The sequence below is a fragment of the Macaca mulatta genome, chromosome 3 (assembly GCF_049350105.2).
Source record: "Macaca mulatta isolate MMU2019108-1 chromosome 3, T2T-MMU8v2.0, whole genome shotgun sequence".
Lineage (NCBI taxonomy): Eukaryota > Metazoa > Chordata > Mammalia > Primates > Cercopithecidae > Macaca > Macaca mulatta.
Window position 1 is genome coordinate 197,751,735 of NC_133408.1, and position 20,866 is coordinate 197,772,600.

General features: G+C 49.7%; 1 protein-coding gene and 1 long non-coding RNA gene across 4 annotated transcripts in view; both read right to left on the minus strand.

Moving 5' to 3' along the window:
* Nucleotides 1–20,866, minus strand: part of PTPRN2 (protein tyrosine phosphatase receptor type N2) — a 1,015,036-nt gene that overhangs the window by 743,380 nt on the left and 250,790 nt on the right. For all 3 annotated transcript variants that reach the window (XM_028846528.2, XM_015135381.3, XM_077997823.1), the window contains one exon: nucleotides 14,181–14,294. In XM_028846528.2, the coding sequence (XP_028702361.2) occupies nucleotides 14,181–14,294 (114 nt within the window). The remainder of the gene's footprint in view (nucleotides 1–14,180; nucleotides 14,295–20,866) is intronic.
* LOC144340042 (uncharacterized) lies at nucleotides 2,164–6,715 on the minus strand. Its single transcript, XR_013415766.1, has 2 exons — nucleotides 2,981–6,715; nucleotides 2,164–2,836 (listed from the first exon to the last, which is right to left on the minus strand). It is a non-coding gene; the product is annotated as an uncharacterized LOC144340042 (long non-coding RNA).

The window sequence follows — 20,866 nt, forward strand, 5'->3', positions numbered from 1 at the left end:
ATCAGCTTCCTGGTTAACCTACACACCTAACCTAACCTACCAGCTCTCGCTGGTTTGAGTTTTGTGAACCTTCGACATCATTAGGGAAGCCTCTACCATACTCAGTACCGATAAGCAAAGGGCATCCACACTTCCTGAGGATTTAACGAGTGGCACCACCTAAATCAATCTTAAGAACAATCCCATTTGCTGGGCGTGGTGGCCCACTCCTATAATCCCAGAACTTTGGGAGGCCAAGGCAGGTGGATTGCTTGAGCCCAGGAGTTCGAGACCAGCCTGGGCAACATGGCAAAACCCCATCTCTACCAAAAAATACAAAAATTAGCTGGGCATGGTGGTGTGCACCTGTAGTTTCAACTACTTGGGAGGCTGAGGTGGGAGGATCACTTGAGTCCAGGAGGCAGAGGTTGCAGTGAGCCAAGATTGTGCCACTGCATTCCAGCCTAGGCAATACAGTGAGAGCCTGTCTCATAAAAAGCAATCCCCTGTCTCAAAAAAAGGAGATGGTATGACCTCCTCCAATCTAGGAAGCTATTGATTGCAAGACAGACCATTACTCTAGTACTGCTAAGGAAAAACAAAGACACTGGCAGTTAAATATGATGCGCTATTGATAAAAGATGCCTCCTAATTTCAAGGATGGGAAAACAATACTCATCTGAGGAATGATGACATTCAGGGTGGTGGGTACCATGACAGCCACACTGCTGCTTCCTGGGGACTCCGCACCCTCTCCCCAGCCACCAGCTGTTGAGGGCTAGGGCTTAGCCGCTGAATCTCTCCCCGTCACCACCTGAGCCCAAGGGAACAGCCTCTCCCTAAGTCACAGTCTCTTGCTCCCTAGAGGTGGACCGCAGCCAGCGATCCCTCATGCTGGACACAAAGGCCCCCAGCCTTGGTTAGGTCAACCCCGAAGGGGAACCCCAGCTCCGGCTGCAGAGCACCTCACAGGATCAGCTCGGGCCTCTCTTAAACTGCATTCCCAGCTCACCTTCTCCCTCTGCCCAATTTAGCTTCCATCACCTGTACAGGGGTGACCCCAGATCACCCTCAGTCACCCGACTCCATACAAATCTCTGTCTCAAAGTTTGGTCCTAGCACATTCAACCTAAGGCACATAGGACCACCCTCATTTCACGATAAAGAACGAAAACAGGGCAGTTACGTGATGTGCCCAAGATGGCACGAGTCACACGTGCCGCAGCTGGAACTGAAACTCCAGCCGGACTCCAAGGCCACCCTGTTGTCTCCCCACGGTCAGTGCTCAGAGCACAGCCTGTAACTGTGAGAGGCCCCCGGGCTCTTCCCAGTGGTCCACGAGGCCAAAGCGATTTTCATAAAATACTAAGACATACTTTGCCTTTCTCACGTGTCCTCTTTCATGAGAGAACCTGGAACAGTCCAGAGGCTACGTGGCAGGAAATGACACGGCATGAGTGGGAGCAGAGATGAGAACCCAGGTGTTTTCTATTAAATGAAACAATGAGTTTTGCAAAAGAGTGAAACAAAATGTAAAAATGTGTAACAAAAATGCCCCACTTAGCACTTTTTTATGTTTTGGAAAATATAGCTACTATGTTTATAATGAAATAATTTGATTATTTATTTTTAAGTGAATTAATAAAGAGCTTTTTCAAAGTGTTGCCAGTTTTAATTTCTAAGGCAACAAATGTAGACAGCACTAACCCACCAAAAAAAAAAAAAAATTCTTTGGAGGCTTCAATAATTTTCAATATAGGATGTGGTCCTGAGATCAAAATTTTACAAATCACTGCTCCACACTCTGCTGCCGGGAGTTTGGAATTTCGCTCTCCACCCCACACCAGCCAAAGGACCCCAGGAACACCCTGTAATCCCTCTGTGCTTCCGTCTCTTCAATCTGCTACATAAAGACATCTAACTTCCCTACAGCAAAAGGAAAGCACCAGTAGAACTCTGTAAGTTAAAACTACTTTTAAAATTTTACTGCCCTATACTATATCCAGTATCCCCTTCTCCATTATTCTATGAAAATTCTAACAAAATATATTATACTAATTTACCATACAGGATTAAAATGTCATTAAGCTTGCAATGTGTACCTTAAAACAGCCAGATAAAAATTTTAAGGCAGTTATAAGAAGAAAGCCATTCATATCATTGGTATATAAAACAAGCTTCAGAGAGTGTTAGTCCCATTTTATTCATGGAAAAAAATAAATATGAAGACACTGAAATCACCTGGAGAATTTTTAGGAGATGCTGACGGCAGGCCCCATATGAGATGAATCGATTTAGAATCTTTGAAGGGTGAGGCCCCAGACGTCATGGTTTCCGAGGCTCCCAAGTTATTTTAATATAACGTCCGGGCTGACAACTACTGGTCTTGTTGATGAAGAGGGTCAAACTCTGTAAACTATTTGAAGAGATGTATTCTGAGCCAAATGTGAGTGACCAATGGCCCAGGCCACAGCCCCAGGAGAGCCCGAGATCATGTGCGCAAGGTGGATGGCCTTCAGCTTGCATGTATCCATGCTATGGAGGCATAAGACATCCATCACCACACCAAGATGTACACAGGCTGGGTCCAGAAAGACCAGACAACACTAAGCAGGGTCTTCAGGGCATAGGTGAATTCAAAGATTTCTGAATGGCAATTGGTTGAGTTTATCTAAGAACCTGGAATCCGTAGAAAGGAGTGTCTGGGTTAAGATAAGGGGCTGTGGAGACCAAGGTTTTTATCATGCAGATGAGGCCTCCATGGTGGAGCCTTCAGAGAGAATAGATGGTCAATGTTCATCAGACTTGAGAAGGTGCCAGACTCTTAGTTAATTCCCTCTTGGATCAGGGAAAAGACCTGGAAAGGAAAAGGGATTCTCTACAGATGTAGACATTTCCCAGGAGAGACAGGTTTGCAAGCCATTTAAATATATCGCAGAAATATATTTTGGGGTAAAATAAGTCCATTTTTTTCAGGGCCTGCAATCTGCCATGTTGGTACCTTACGGCTGCAAAGAGTCTCCTTTGTCAGTCTTCACGCCTCTGTTTCAATGTTAACGCTGGTCAGCCGTGCCTGGACACCAAGGGAGAAGGGTAGCATAAGGTGTGTCCAAACACCCCTTCCCATCATGGCCTGAACCAGTGTTTCAGGTTTACTTTAGAATGCCCTTGGCCGAGAGGAGGGGTCCATTCAGCTGGTTGGGGGACTTAGAATTTTATTTTTGGTTTATATTCTGAAGCCAAGAGTGGCTTCTTTCCTTCAGTGCAGAGGAACCCAACAGATATTTTTAACAAGGAAAGGGCAACAGAAAAAAATCGGGATTCATTTTATATTAGACAAAACACAGAGCTAAAAATAGAGGGAGAGAGGGAGGAAGGGAGAGAGTGGGGGAGGGAGGTGGAGAGAGAAAGAGAAAAAAAGATGGATGTGGCCATGGCAGCACTGTTTCTGTGTATTTCCCAATTCCACATAAAACAGACTGAGCAACTAGATGAGGAAATCAGCAAACCAAGATCACACTTAAACCAAAGCGAAGTGAAGCTGTCCCCAGCTAGTGATCCCAAGGCAATGTCCAGATGAACGCTGAGGAGACGACCAGAGAAATCCCAAGGCAATGTCCAGATGAACGCTGAGGAGAGGACCAGAGAAAAGCAGCCTTAGGAAGCAGCTGTAGACATCAGCGAAAACGGCAAAGAACCTGAAACATTCTCTCCTTCATAAAAGCAATGAGAAAACCACCCAAAAATATCAGAATCAACTTTTATAGAACTCTGGAAATTCACTAAAGGCTGGCAGGAATCAAAGCAATTTACTCAAAAAAAAAAAAAAGAAAGAAAAGTAATAAATGGCTGAATCTCAGCAAGAACAGCGAACTTCCTGGCGTCTTAACTCACCCTATTTCCAGTTCCCTCTCCTCAGCTCTGCCACAGGCTAGAAAATGAGCAGCCCACAATGGCAGTAAAAACCAACAGCCTGGAAGCCACCAGAAGCACAGGATGGGGTTAGAGTGCCTTCCAAACCCCATTCCCAGAGAATTGTCACTACTTGACCTGTCTGGTTGTTCCCGGGAAGACCCACCGGAAAGGCTGTCTTTATTTCATCCAACTCACTCAAAGTTCACATATGTGAAAAGTCTTTTCCCTGGGCGGGGCATTTGCTGAAAACATTTAGAGACAATGTTTTACTTACCAGCTGCCTGAGGTAGAGGATAATGGTTGGGACAAACAATAGGCTAACCAGTAACTTGAAGGAAAAGCTGGAAAATGAGATATGCACACGGGCTTTGCAAAGCTCCAACATGATCCTTGCTTGGAATATGGATGGAGGGCTGTGTGCCTGCCCAGGCTGTGCACACTCAGGAAAGACACGAGGCTCTAAGCTCTCACCTCTGGCTGATGCAGAGGCTCTGGGCCAGCAAGAAGTGAAGGCTGCCACAGAGCTGTGAACTGCCTGCCTGACCGCTGCAGGTGTGCCCCATGGCGGCAAGTGTGCCCCACGCTCACACTGAACCCTCAGCAGAGACTGAGGCTTGTTTCTTTTTTTTTTTTTTTTTTTTTTGGAGACAGAGTCTTGCTTTGTCGCCCAGGCTGGAGTGCAGTGGCCGGATCTCAGCTCACTGCAAGCTCCGCCTCCTGGGTTCACGCCATTCTCCTGCCTCAGCCTCCCGAGTAGCTGGGACTACAGGTGCCACCACCTCGCCTGGCTAGTTTTTTGTATTTTTTAGTAGAGACGGGGTTTCACCGTGTTAGTCAGGATGGTCTCGATCTCCTGACCTCGTGATCCTCCCACCTCGGCCTCCCAAAGTGCTGGGATTACAGGCGTGAGCCACTGCACCCAGCCAGACTAAGGCTTGTTTCTAGGCATTTAAGGCAATCTGTCTGGTCATCGTCTGACCACGAACCAAACTGAGCAGAGACTTGGTGGCCACACATGATGAAAAAACACAAACTTTACAGAATTCGATGAGAATAGTCACTAAGCAAACAACAACAACAAACAGCAGCAGCAACACCACCACCACCTAAGGAGAGGGAAGTTCTGGTTTTCAGAGTTGCCACACTATATTATTTAAAATATCAAGTTTTCCTAAAAATTTTTGAGGCATTCAAAGAAACATGCAAATGTGCCTCTTCCACAGGAAAACAACAGAAGCTGTTCTTGAGGAAGCCAAAGGACTTACAAGACAAAGACTTTAAATGACCTTTTTTTTTTTTTTGGAGACAGAGTCTTGCTCTGTCACCCAGGCTGGAGTGCAGTGGCCTACTGCAACCTCTGCCTCCCAAGTTCAATTGATTCCCCTGCCTCAGCCTCCCAAGTAGCTGGGATTACAGGCATGCATCACCATGCCCAGCTAATTTTTGTATTTTTAGTAGAGATGGAGTTTCACCATGTTGGGCAGACTGGTCTTGAACTCCTAACCTCAAGTGATCCACCCACCTTGGCCTCCCAAAGTGCTGGGATAATAGGCATGAGCCACTGTGCCCAGACTAAATGAGCTATTTTTAATGTGCTCCAAAAACTATAAGAACAATGTCTAAAGAACTAAATAAAAGTAGGAAAATAGTGTCCCATCACATAGAGAATATGAATAAAGACAGAGAAATTATATTTCAAAAATAATTGAAAAATTAAGTACAGGAGCTCAACAGCAGATCTTAGCAGCAGAAGAAAGAACTGGCAAACTTCAGGATGGGTCAACTGAAATTATCCAGTCTGAGGAACAGAAAGAAAAAAGAATAATAAAAAATTAGAAACCTGTGAGACCATCCAATGTACTAAGATACATGTAAAGGCAGTCCCAGATGTAGGAGAGAAAGAATGAGGCAGAAAGAATATTTGAAGAACCAATGACCCAAAATTCCCAAAACTAGATGGACAACATGAATCTCCACATCAAAGACACTCAATGAACTCCAAGTAGAATAAACTCTAAGAGAGCCACAACTAGACACATCAAAATCAGACTTTCAAAACCCAGAGAAAAGTACATCTATTGAAAGCAGTGAGAAGCAACTCGTCACACATGTTATGGACTAAATATTTGTCCCCTCCAAAACTCATGTTCGAAGTTTAATCCCCGATTTGGCAGTATCAGGAGGGAGGAGGTAACTGGGTCATGAGGACTCTGCCCTCATGAATGCATTAATCCACTCAGGAATTAATGAATCAATGGGTTATCACAAGAGGGGGCCTGGTGACTTTCTAGGAAGAGGGAGACGTGAGCTGGCACACTAGCACGCTCAGCCTCTCCATCACATGATACCCTGTGCCACCTCAGGACTCTGCAGAGAGTCCCCAACAGCAAGGAGACCCTCACCTGATGCTGCCCCCAACCTTGAACTTCTCAGCCTGGATACCTGTAAGAAATAATTCCTTTTCTTTATAAATTACCCAGTTTCAGATGTTCTGTGATAAGCAACAGAAAACAGGCAATGATCCCCAATCACATTAACAATTAATTTCTCATCTGAGACTATGAAGGCCAACAGGCAGTGGAATGAAATATTCAAAGTCCTTAAGGAAAAAAGACTATCAACCAAGAATTCTATACTCAGAAAATCTATCCTTCAAAAGTCAAGGAGAAATCAATACATTCCCAAACAAAAAACAAAGAGAATTTTTGCTAACAACCCTTCCCTAGAAGTTCTAAATGGAGTACTTTAGGCAAAAATGAAAGGACATTAGACAGTGAGTTGCATCCAAATGAAGAAATAAACAGCACCAGTAAACGTCATTATTTAGCAAATATGAAAGACAGAATAAATATTTGGGTATGTAACATTTATTTTCTCCTAATTTTCTTTAAAAAAAACCTGTATAAAGCAGTAATTATAAATTCATGTTGATAAACATACAATCTATAAAGATGTAATTTTCGTGACAGTAACAGTACAAAGAAGGGAAAGAGAAGAAAATGATAGAGAGTGTTTGAAAATTAAGTTGGTGTTAATTAAACTAGATTATTATAAAGATCTTAATGTTAATTTGAATTAATAAATTAATATTAACTTGGTGTTAATAAAATTAAATAATATTAATCTTCTGAGCAAACACTAAGAAAGCAACTCAAAAAATAATCAGGAATGAAAGGACATTATTACTGACCTTACAGACATAAAAATTGTAAGGAGCATACAGAAAAACTATAAGTAATCATATGCCAACAAATTAGATAATCTAGGTGAAACTGACAAATTCCTATGAAGACATGAACTACTGAAACTGACTCAAGAAGAAATAGAAAATTTGAATATGCCTATAACAATTAAGGAAATTGAATGAGTAATTTAAAACCTCATAAAGAAAAGCCCACGGTCAGATAGCTTCCATTTTCAGTAATTTCACTTCAAATGTTTAAGGAAGAATTAACACCATTCTTTCACAGTCTTCCAAAAAAAAAAAGAGAGAGAATTGGATTGAAGGATGTAAAGTATTGATCCTGGGTGTGTCTGTGAGGGTGCTGTCAAAGGAGATAATTTGATGTGAACTTGACTGGATTGAAGGATGCAAAGTATTGATCCTGGGTGTGTCTGTGAGGGTGCTCAAATTCCCATTTGAGTCAGTGAACTGGGAGAGGCAAACCCACCCTCAATCTGGTGGGCACCATCTAATCAGCTTCCAGCATGGCCAGCGTAAAAGCAGGCAGAAGACCATCAAAGTGGTTTAGTCTTCCGGCCTACATCCTTCTCCCCTGTGGGATGCTTCCTGCCTTTGAACCTCAGACTCCAGGTTCTTCAGCTTTAGGACTCAGACTGGCTTTCTTGCTCCTGAGGGCCTATTGTGGGACTTCACCTCCTCAAAAAACTCCCCTTTATAGACACATCTATCCTATTAGTTCGGCCTTTCTAGAGAACCCTGACTAATGCATTGGACAAGTTATGTATTACTATAATACCAAAACCAAAGATATCAAAAGATTAAGAAATATCCTTTATAAATACGGACATAAAAATTCTCAACAAAACCCTAAGATACTGAATCCAGAAACACATAAAAAGAATTATACAGCATGGTCAAGTAAGACTTATCCCAGGAATATAAGATTGGTTCAAATATAAAAACTAACCAATGAGATACACGATGCTCACAGGATTCACGTGCTACGATGTAGACTGAATGTGGACGTCCTCCCCAAACATACGTGCTGGAATTCTGATGCCCAGTGTGACGGCATTAGGAGGAGAAGCCTTTGGGGGTAATTAGGTCACGAAGAAGGCACCCACACAGGTGGGATTCATATCCAAACGAAAGAGATCCCAGAGCTCCCTTGCCCCATCTGCCACACGAGGACACGGGGGGAAGATGCCCCCACCAGACACCAAACCTGCAGGAGCCTCCAGAGCTGTGAGAAATCCATGTTTGCTGTTTCAGCCGCCCACGCCATATAATTTTTGTGACAGCAGCTTGAAAAGGAGAAAAACTGGCACCGGGAAGTAGGGGCAGTGCTGTGACAAATTCCTAAAAACGCAGAAGCAGCTTTGGGTCTGGGAAATGTAGGGAGGCTGAAAGAGTCTTGAGATGTGTGCTGGAACAAGCCTCCTTCACCGTGGATGAATTTTTAAAAGTGCTTGTGTTGAGATCAGAAGGAAGACAAAGCCATGTCTCTTAGAGAACAGCTGGGCCATCATGAACGGAATGCTGGGAGGATGCAGACAGAAAGGCCATGGGAAAGGAGGAATGAACTATCGGACAGTGGAGAAGAGGCCATGCTCCTCACAGAGTGGTGAGGACCATGGCCGAATGCGTTCATGCTCTGGGCTCCTGTGGAAGGTAGAGCTTGTGAATGACAAAATGAAAGAGAGTCCCTCGGTGGCAGAGGGCCTCACAAATGGCCGGCCGGAGCTGGGAGCTGGGTGGAAGGAGCCACTGGGCCTGCCTGGGGCTGCTCCTCCATTGCCCTGCACAGCCTGAGTCAGACAGAGCGCAAATCCCACGGAGAGTGAGCCCTGCGCTGGACAGAGCGCGAGTCCCACAGAGGGTGAGCCCTGAGTTGGACAGAGCACAAATCCCACGGAGGGCAAGCCCTGAGCTGGACAGAGCACGAGTCCCACAGAGGGTGAACCCTGAGCTGGAGAGAGCGTGAGTCCCACAGAGGGTGAGCCCTGAGCTGGACAGAGCACGAGTCCCACAGAGGGTGAGCCCTGAGCTGGACAGAATGCAAATCCCACTGAGGGTGACCCCTGAGCCAGACAGAATGCAAATCCCACTGAGGGTGAGCACCATGTGCGACTCAAACACACCCACCTGTGCTCATCAGATGTGAGCCAGACGTTCTCCCTCCCCAACCTCACACCACACATCTGCCTGGAGGTCGGGTGGTGGGTGGATCTCAGCTCCTCTCAGCAAGAAGGAAAGCCTCCAAGCTCCAAGGGCCCAGGGTGGGAGTTAAAACAAGACAGGCGAGCACAAGGAGGCACAGGCAATGACAGTGGGCAAGAAGGAGGCAGAGCCTGGCTCCCCTGATCTGTGCCGGCAAGCATGGCCACGTTCCCAGCAGCAGCTCCCCCAGACGCCATCCCGGCCAGGACCCATGCGGCCAGCCTTGGATTTCTGTGTTCCAGTCCATATTGTTTGGGGATTTCTTTGCCTTCTCTTTTAAGGAAATGATAACACCGTTTTATGTACACATTTGGGTGGTTTTTTTTGTTTTGTTTTTTTTTTTTTGCTTTTTGCTTCTGACACGCAGCTCAATAAGTCAGAAGATTCTCGCCAGAAAATTAATCCATAGTCATTTTCATGACAGCAAATTGCATGCCAACGAGTGATATTTAAACACTGAATTTCAATGGCTTGTCAGAAGCAAAATATATTTTTTTTAAAAAATCATACATGAGAAAGCAGTATGTCTGCCCATGAAATAATGCTGCCTGTAGTAGACCAGAATGGTAAAAACACAGTGAACGTATTTTGCTCTGTGATGTACACATCTACGTGGAGGAAGAGGGTTGTGAAATTAACTCCCATTTACCCTCCTTCTTCATGCGGAAGGCTCTGAAGTCCACGCAAGCAGCTGTCCATCAATGAATCCGACGACGGCACCTGCAAGCAGTGCCTGGATGAAGACGACAGGCAGAAGCTTAGGACCAACTCTGTTTCAAGTGCAGTTACCAAGACAGAATCATCTCCGGAATCCTGAAAAATGCGCCAACACACATGCTCATGTGTAGACACCCATACACACGCACACACACCTGCACAGGCACTCACATGCTCACATGTAGACACCCACACGCAAAACGTCCCTACCCAAACACTATCCCCATGTGAGGCTGACAAAACTCAGGAAGACACCAGGATTTGAGATTCTTTCCTTCAGGTGTGTGCATGTGTGGGGGTGTCTACATGTGAGCATGTGAATAAGTGTGCAGGTGTGTGTGTGCATGTCTACTTATGAGCATGTGTGTGTGCAGGTGAGTGTGCAGGTATGTAGGTGTCTACACATCTGCAGGTGTGTGTATGTGTGTGGGTGTCTATGTGAGTACATGTGCAGGTATGTGTGCATGTGTCTACACGTGAGCCCATGAGTGCATGTGCAGGTGTGTGCCTGTGTGTGTCTACACGTGAGCACATTAATGTGTGTGCAGGTGTGTGTGCATGTGTGGGTGTCTACAAGTGAGCATGTGAATGTGTGTGCAGGTATGTGTGCCTTCACAGCACACCCACCTTCCAGAAGCATGCATCCTGGACTAGGTGCAGGAGCAAGCACACCAGTGGCTCCGGCAACCAAAGGGGCCTCCTGCCACAGGGTCATCCCTGGAGTTGCTGGAAATGCCCAGCCCAGGACACACCCCACAGCTGTGTCAGAACCAGCTGAGAAGGTGTCAGCAATTCTGTGTCCTCACAATGCAGAAGATGACTTTTCACTGTCTAGAGAGTCCAACAGCCCAGGACACATAGCCCCTGGGGATGGAGCTGGGCAGGGGGCTCCAGCTGTCCAGGCCATGGGCAGTTCTGATATACATGAGAAGATGCTCAGCCAGGGCCTGAGCAAGACCAGAGATGCAGGGCTGCCTGGGACCTCTGTCTCTACACAGGGCTGCCTGGGACCTCTGTCTCTACACAGGGCTGCCTGGGACCTCTGTCTCTACACAAGGCTATCTGCGTCCCCGTCTTCACACGCGGCTGCCTGGGGCTGTCCCTCCATCCCCACGCGGGACTGCCTGGGACTCCGTCTCCATAAAGATGCTCTTATCCTCAAGAATAGGTGCCAGGAATGTGGACACAGCCTGACACTCGACACAATATTAATTTTCTCTGAGATGGTTTTCCTTAGGAGTTACCTTTTACCATTATTTGGTTAGATTGTTGACATGTAATTTAAATTCATGGATATATGAGACAAACTAGAAAAAGCTATTGCTTTAAAATCATAGGTAAGAAAACTCATCTCTGTTGGGGAATTCGGGGCCACTAGATATTTCTCTATCTCTCCTTTTGAAACTCACCTTAAATTTCTTGTTTTTTTCTAGTTTGTCAGGCTGAGCACCTTGTGCATTCTCTGGTTTCATTTCATTCCGGGACGCCCACCCAGGCAGGGCCCCAGAGTGCTCACAGCACCAGCTCCCACGAGAAGACAGCTCAGGTGAACTCCGGCACACTGCCCCTGCCACATCTCCGCACAGGATAGCACGGAAACGTGATGATGCTCGGTGCCAGCCTGAAGACCTTCTGGGGGTCAGCTGCCAGCACATGGTGATAGCTACATACATACCTAGAGCCGGGTCAAAATTAGGCTCAGGGAGGTTCTGAAAGAATCAGGCCCATTCTCATTGGAAGACCCCTGGCCTCCACTCGCACGCCCAGCCATGGGCCTGGCAAAAGCTCATCCGTTCGCTCTTTAAATAAGGCTTTTCCCCCTTCTCAAGACGATACAGTGAAGGTTGAAACACAGAGTAAGGCTCACAAGATAAGCAAACCCAGAAAATGACACAGTGGAATAGTCACACAACCGTCCTTCAATGTGACTCACTCCATGTTTGTCCCTGCGCGAGCAGCGTTCCGTCTGTATCATCTACACTGATACCCGTATCTACTTGCCCAGCCAAGCCTGGCGCTGGGCTGCACACAGCACCCCACTGCCAAATGACAGTGGCATAGACGGAGCAGGAGCTGGGCCCAAGCCGCCCTGGAGGCTCCCGCGGGAGAGGGCTCAGGAGTCCAGTGTGGCCTGGAACGTGCACCAGGGAGTGGCCCAGCGCCCTGGACCGCACCACCACATGCGCTTCTCCCTCTCAACCGGCAGTTTGGCTTTGTGGAGAGTTCCCCACAAAGTCACCAAGACTCAGGTGACTTGGGCTTTGTTTGCGGGTGGTTCTGTGTAACATGCAGGTGCCACCCAAAAGCAGACACGTGCAGCACTATGCATTGCCCCTGCTGGGACCCCTGAAGGACAGAGGTGAACCTGGGACCCCCCTGAAGGACAGAGGTGAACGGAAACCCTCCTGCTGAGCAGAACCTCAAGCAGTGCACCTGGCTGGTGATTCTACCTAGAAGGAGAAATGGCCAGATGTGTGATTATTTATCAATTAATGGGCTGTGGCCAATGGTTTGGCTAGATGGCCAGGTTCTCAGAGACAATATTACTGGAAACATTGTTGACAAGGGCAACTGGGGAAGAGACATACGAGATAGACATCTATGAAGTGGTAGGAAGTGCTAAGATATGTATGTCCCGTGTGAATATTCTCCAAAGAGTGACTTCAGCAGAGGAGTTTGTTTTTTGTTTTTTGGTTTTTTTTTGAGACGGAGTCTCGCTCTGTCACCCAGGCTGGAGTGCAGTGGCGCTATCTCTGCTCACTGCAAGCTCCGCCTCCCGGGTTCACGGCATTCTCCTGCCTCAGCCTCCCAAATAGCTGGGACTACAGGCGCCGCCACCACGCCCGGCTCATTTTTTGTGTTTTCAGTAGAGACGGGGTTTCACCGTGTTAGCCAGGATGGTCTCGATCTCCTGACCTCGTGATCCGCCCGTCTCGGCCTCCCAAAGTGCTGGGATTACAGGCGTAAGCCACCGCGCCCGGCCAGAGGAGAGTTTTAATAACCAAGTGGATTGGGGTGACCTGTTCTGTGGACACCAGTCCACCTCTTTCCCCAGCCACCCCGCCAGAGCCCAGCAGGCCCATGAACAAATGGCTGCAGTGGCAGGGGTGGAGGCAGAGGCAGGGGTAGAGACGGAGGCAGGGGTGGAGGCATTGGCAGGGGTAGAGACGGAGGCAGGGGTGGAGGCATTGGCAGGGGTGGAGGTGGCAGGGGTGGAGGCGGTGGCAGGGGTGGAGGCAGAGGCAGGGGTGGAGGCATTGGCAGGGGTGGAGGTGGCAGGGGTGGAGGCGGTGGCAGGGGTGGAGGCGGTGGCAGGGGTGGAGGTGATGCCTGGGCTCCCACTCACCAAGGCCAGCCCTGCTGTGGCCACCCCTGAGTCCCCAGTCGGCCACCACAAAGACCAGCCCTGAGTCCCCAACATGACACCATTTCCCGAGGTGATCAGCCAGCCGCCGGGGGCAGGTGGTTCCACCTGCAGCTTCCCCTGAGGAAGGGGTGGGGAATAGTCCTTGCTGGACTAGAGCTTACTCCAGATGTGGATTTCCCTTCCCTAGGCACAGTGTTCCTGCCAGAATTACCATCCGTGGACTCAGAACGCCTTATCCATCACTATGGTGTCCACATAGCACTGCTTCTGACCAAGAGACCTCACTTCACAGCCAAAGAAGGGCAGCAGGGGCCAGTGCTCTGGTAATTCCGGGGTCTTACCATGTTGCCATATATAATTTTTAAATTATCATAATTTTTAAAATTATGTTCTCATCACCCCTGCAGGGACCACCGACAACAAAAATCTCACAACAACGGTGACAGGCAGAGGCTGACTCTCTCCAGGCCGAGCCACACCTGCACCAGACCCAGCCAGGCCCAGGTAAGCAGCCGACGCCCGCCTACCGTGCACCGGGACCAGCTATGGCCACTGCAGCCTCCAGGCATCTCCTCCCTCGGACACAGGAGGCAGCAGGCCTGGGTTCCTCCAAACCCGGGAGCGGACGATCCCAGCAGGAAGCACCCGTGAGCCCAGCGCTCGGCTGCCATCTGCCCCTTCCACCACCGCACTCGCGGATTCGGTCCGTCCCAGCTCCTCACCCCCCAGGAAGGGAAGCAAAGCCCGTGCGGGCGCTCAGTGCGGCAGCCCCCGAGCCTCGGCCCACGCCCGCCCTACCTGTGCCGGAGAGTTTCTGCAAAGCCACGCGCAGGCGCTGCAGGGCCACGGGCGACACCTCGTAGCGGTAAAAGTCCATTGCCGGAACCTTCTGGCACCTTCCAAACACTCCATCTGTGGGGGAAGCAGATAAGACAGAACGAGACGTTTCATTGTCAGGGAGCAGGAAGGTCACACACATCCTTGCAATGCGTTCTCATCACCTGCCGCCGTGAGGTTTTGGGGCGTGGGGCGCCAGAGGGGAGTTAGGACCCGGGAGCGCCCGGAATGTGCTGGTTTGTGAAATAAAAACCGAGCATCCCGGAAAACACAAATGCCAAAGTGGAGAGAAAGTCCAGCGTGGCTGCGATGTTTTCACTCCGCTTTCCTCCATACCCCCCAACCCTCCTTTTATGTAACTTCACATTGTTTATGTAAAACTTGCTTCTGACAACTCAGTGACAACAAAAAAATAAAGTCAATAACATTCCAGGCCAGTTTTCCAGAAGAAAACAGAAAACCCAGGAAATACAAATATTAATTTGTAGGCGCTCCAAGGTTCGGCAGAGTCTCTCCCGGGCTGCGTGGGAGGCCAGGGCGGCTTCCCCGGCTGCTTTCCGCGGCACAGGAGAGGCGCGAGGCTGGCGAACGACGTGGGACTAATGGGACTAATTTATTTAGCTCAATTCCATTTGTCTGAAATGGCAGACTCTGCTCATCAACATCCTTTCCAACCACACCTTCTAATTAATTTAGGCCCTAATTAGTCTTTATTTGGCGAATTGTTCACTTTGAGACAAGCTTCCTGTGGGGTTTCAAACATTCAAATTACCTTCTTTGGTGCACACAAAAGATTAATTCAGGCACTACTGCTTCCACACAGGGCGGCCATCTGCAGCTCCAGGCCGGGCGGAAGGGGAAATGGTCTTTCATTGTTCACTACGGTTTCGCCGTGCAGCTTGGCTGAAGAAAGCCATTCAAATGCAACAAGTGTAATTAGCAGAAACACATTCGCCCAGGGCCAGGCTGACGCGGTAATTGCTGGTCTGATATTACATATATGCTCACGACACGGGGCCGGGTGATTAGCAGAAAATAACCTCCAGTATTGCAAGCGTCTTGCGGGTTTCTATGGGACTTTGCAAAGCCCAAAGAATCCGGGAGGCAGCCTGGCAGCTGCGCGGGCGGCGCACAATGGCGAGGAGGAGACGCCAGGCCCGCGCGGTTTCCCTCCGCGCAGCCCGGCCGCGCTGCCTCCCGTGTGAGAGCCGGACCGAAGCCCCTGCGAGGCCACACACAGGCAGAGGGCTCCCGGGGACACGCCTGCAGCGCCCGGCCCCCCCACCGTCCGTGATGGACGGGCCGCACCACACGGCGGGAACGCAGCCGGATGTGCCCGCTCCTTTGCCTTCCAGTGCAAGCAGGAGTGGGAAGAGGGGGAGGAGGGAGAAAGGGGCAAAGAGGGAAAAGAAGGAATGACTTCAAACATACCTGATATTTGTACTCTCCGTTTCAAATGGAAATATCTTGAACATAGAAAGGCAGGAACTGGAGGGCACGTTGAGATGACCCAGACCCCGGGCTCACAATGCCGAAAACTCGCCTAGGCCTCGGGGCCACAGAGGAGGGAGTGAGCCACAGGTGGAAAGAACCAAAAACCAGGTTCCTGGACCCCCAGGCAGGGCCCAAGTCAGTGATCACCTAACCTTAGGCCAGGGCCGGCAGCGTCTTCCGATCCCTGAGGCCACGGGAGGCTCAGAAACCCAGGGCTCCACTCAGCAGCAGTGCCCACGAGCTGCGCTCCCCAGCCCCAGAAGGAAGGCTCTCTTGGGCGGCCCCAGAGCAACGACGGTGCCCGGCTGCCCGCAGCTCTCCCGGCCTCTTGTGCACATTGGAAAACGCACCCCTGGGATGGACGCATGGCCAGCTCAGGGCATAGGGCATGGCAGAGCGTGGCTGGTCCTGGCCCCACTCGGCCACTCCGGGTGTCTGCACACAGGACTTGGCAATTTGGTACCAAATATAAGAGAAGCACATCTGAGAGCAGCCAAAGCTTCCCAACATGCGGCTGGGAATCCCTTTCCCAAGCAAGCTCATGAAATCGCTCAGCTTTTCATAAAGAAAAATGGCCCAGGACAATTTGTATCACTTTTGGAACGTTCCAGGCAAACCACTTCTCAAGCATAACAGCCTCATTCTTTAAATTTTGTTTCATACAATGTCACAAGTATATTTTCAGAATAATATATATTACATTTTCTTGAAAACTGTCTTTTAAACATGTGTTTAGAATATATAGAATATAATGCATAATGTTTGTGCTTTTAAAATCAGTTTTGGCTAATAATTTTAACTACTTGACAGTTGATATAAATTAACCATTGATTCTCTTTGCCTTAGACTATCCCTGTGCTGAATGCGATAGACACAGATACCATCCCCAGTGCATTGTTAATAGGCTTTATTTTTAGAACAGTTTAGATTACCGCAAAATTGAGTGGAAAGTACGGATATTTTCCATGCATCCTCACACACGTACACACACACACACAGCCTCCCTCACACACACAGCCTCCCACACGTACACACAGCCTCCCTCACACACACACAGCCTCCCACACACACAGCCCCTCATACACACACATCCTCCCTCGCACAGCGTCACACACACACAGCCTCTCACACACGCACACACAGCCTCCCTCACACACACACAGCCTCCCACACACACACAGCCACTCATACACACACATCCTCCCTCACACACAGCATCACACACGCACACAGCCTCCCTCACACACACAGCCTCCCGTCGCCCACGTCCTCGCCACAGTGACAATCAGCATAACAGTGACTGCGCCATTTTTCACTCCCAGCGGCCACGGTGGCATCCCCGTCGCCCGCGTCCTCACTCCCAGCGGCCGCGGTGGCGTCCCCGTCGCCCGCGTCCTCACTCCCAGCGGCCGCGGTGGCGTCCCCGTCGCCCGCGTCCTCACTCCCAGCGGCCGCAGTGTCCCCGTCGCCCGCGTCCTCAGCAGCTCTTGGTGGTGTAGATGTTCTGGTGTTTGGCTGCTCTCTTAGGTGCATATCGGTATCTCATGATTTTTCACCCAATGCATTTTTCAACAATGAAATTCAACCTTATCTCCATATTTAAAGAACTTCATGATACAGGTGTCCTTCATTCCAGTAAATACTCAGCAATAAGGGTTGTTGAAGATGATTGTGACCAGAAGGAAGGAGCCCAGAAGCTCCCACAGATCATGCCCAGGCTCACTGCTACCCTGCTTGATTTTTAGGGTACTGGCTTCCCCCAAATATGGATACAGCCTAGTAGTGAAATAGAACATTAAGGAAATTCCTAAATACATTTGATAGAACTGATTTTTATGTGGCCAGAATTTTGAAAGTATTGCTTTGTTCTTCTGGGTCACTTGGCTAAAAGGCAGGACCCCAAAAGGTCTCTATGAACATACTAGAAAAAAGGACTGGAAAGTGAAATCTCAATCAGGAAAGCATCAGGAGTGATGAGACTCCAGAGTCGGGATGCCAGGGGTGATCCACACAGCAGAGGTGCTGGAGCCAGAGAACCAAAGCTCCCACCAGTCCAGGCTGAACTCCCCCATCTCAGACGTGGGGCGCAGCCTCCGAAACAATCTCGGGAAGTGGCAAACTGAAGTCGCCTCACCGCTGACCATTTAATCACCCTGGAAACTACCCAGAGCCCCTAACCCTCAGGCCCCGTCCTCTGCAGGACTCCTGCCTTCGTATTCTTGGGACGCAGCCAAGACCCTACCTGGGATCTGACCTGGCTCGGGGTCCCCTCATGAACTGTCTTCTACTGACTGTGTTTCCTGCACCATGGCCCTGCACCCCATCAACATAACCCCATCATCGAAGCCCAGACTGACCCGTCCAGCTCTGCGGTCCTGCAGGCCGTGCCGAGCTCCCAGCTGGAAGCACATCGCCACAGCAGCAGTGGAGGCAGGAGGCCTTGGGTGATGGAGCCTGTCCATGAGACTCTCAGAACCAGGGCCCTGCTTTTTGTCCAGAATGTGCATTCCCTGCACGACCTTGGTTCCAAATCTCACCACTGAGTTCACATTGGGAGCTGTCTGAAAATCATGGGAGAGGAGAACGGGTTTGCCTGTGAAAACTGTGGGCTCCCTGTCCACCCGTCCTCAGCTACTGCCACCATCAAAACACTCATGTGTGCAAATATATGTGTATGTGTGAATTCTTATACAGAAACACGTGCACAGCTCCTAACTCACACATGCACATGTGCACAGCCACTAACATGCTTAACTGCCAAACTTACTGTGCATGCCCAAGGATGCCGCTAGTCCAACATCATCAACCCTTCCGACAAACAGACACTGCCCGTGCCTCTGCGTGGAAGCCTAACCCTTAGGCGCTCCTCAATGACGGCTTCATGCCTTCTCCCTCTGTCTTCCCTGCAGCGTTGGGTGCTCTTGTCAACGCAGCTCGTCATTTCTGTCCCCAGCATTGCCTGCGCCTTGCAAAGCCCCTTCCTGTTCCGGGAGCGGGTCAGTGCCATGCCTGCTGCTCGGCTGCCTCCGCCCCACACCCTCGTCCCAGGAAAGGCACAGCTCTGCCCTGCATCCCGCTTGCATGGCCAGGCCAGGACAGCCGGGAGACACGCACACAGAAAAAGCAGACACTGCAGGCTCCATACATCAGAGCTTCCAGGATCCTGGGGCAACAGATGTTCACCACTGATGGTTCAGTTATGATTGTGGACAGGCTGCAAAAAAGGGCACGAGAGAACCTGACAGAGGGTGCTGACCTCATCCAGCAGTCAGAGAACGAACAGCAGCCGGCCTGAGGACATCGAGGACACTCCAGGCTGAGGAGCAGTTCCATCCATGGCAGCACCCAGCCCAGGTGGGCAGCGGGGAGGGAGCAACTCTGTGCATGGCAGCACCCGGCCCTCGTCAGCCCCAGTGAGCAGTGGCGACAAGGCCTTACAGTTCTGGATCAGGCAGGAGAGGGCACCAAGCGGGTCAAGCCAGTGAAGCAGATCGTGCAGAGCCTGCGGGAATCAGAGGCAGTGGCCTTCATCCCAGGAGCTGGAGGAGGCCGCCTCCACTTGGGTGGTGTTCCAGGCAGGGCAGGCTCTTGAATGGGTCTGCATTTTAAAACAGATCTCCCTGGCAAGGGCTGGAATTGCCAGGAGCCCATGGCGGGTGAACGGAGCAGCCCCACCCAGGGGATCGTGGCTAAGTGAGGATGGTGGTCGTGGAGACCAGAGACCTGGATAGCCTGGAGCCATTTACAGGGCAAACCTCAGGTCGACACGCATCCTTCTGCCAGCAGCAGCAATCAGGCCCTTCCACACGCTACCGAGCCCATGCACAGACAGGCTCGTGGGGGAGGGGAATATTCTGGGAGACGTTCTGTAGAATGAGTCTTTTTCTGAAACAGAAAGGAAGGCTTCTTGCTGCCCTGGCTGGGAGAGGCGAGACATGGCAGGTGTCCCCTGACAGGAACTCTGCCTGGCCTGGAACTCCGATCTCAGGGACTCAGTGAACCGGGGGGCCTGACATCCCCAGAGTTCTAGGATGCAGCCCCCTTCACTGTGCAGACAGAAGGCTGGACCCCACTGCCTCTGGGACCAGCATGGACAGTGCTAAAGACAGTGAGAGAAGGAACGTCCAGGATGCAGAGCGGTGGATGAACAGGGCCCAGGACAATGGACACAAAAGTCTGAGGAGCAAAAGTTTTGCTTAGAGACATTTTTATTAACAATAGTCTAAAATTGGGTGGTCAGTTTCTTCCATTTGAAAGAGAAAATATTGAGCATTTTCTGTTGTTGGATTTTTGGAGAAATAAGAAAAAGAGCTCATTTATCTTGGTCATTTGTTTTAACCAGTGGTCCTTGGAGCACTGTTCCCACAGGCCAAAGTAATTTCATTCACAGTGTCACTGTCCCCAAAACGCAAACCCAGGCCTAGCGCGGGCCTCCTCCAGGACCAAGCTTCCAGCCCGCTTCTATTCTCACTGAGTCTGTGGGGCTGCGTACATCCCTCCACTTACACCACATGTGTGTGTACGTGGTGCACATATGCACATTCATACCTGCATGCACCAACACACACATTTTCACACACTTCTCCCATGCACAGGACACTCACATACACACACTCACACTTGTATGCACCCACGTGAACATTCCAACATATACGCACACACAGGTGTGCACACTCATTTGCATGCACTTGTTTGTGCAAACACACACAGGAGCACATGCACACTCACACATGTGCAAACGCACACACACGCACACACCCACACTAACTCATATACAGGTGTACACAAGCGCACATGCACAAACTCACACGCCCACACGCATACGCTCACAGTCTCCACATGAACAAGACAGCACCTCACCTCTACCGCCCCAGGACCCCCCTCACCTCTACCGCCCCGCAGGACCCCCCTCTCCCTGGTGGTACCGTGAGTTCCCAGAAGGCAGGGGTCACAGCTGCAGCCTCTTCACGCCGCCACAGCATCTGGTACAGTGCCTTGCACCCAGTGTGGATTAAAAGGATGTTAGTGAATGACTATAACTGGTGTTTTCCCACTTGTCTAAAAGAAAACGGAGATGTCGGTGGAAGTGTTTAAGACCATCAGCTAGAAGCCTCATTTGTTGAAATCTCACACAGATTTAGAAGTCGTCACCC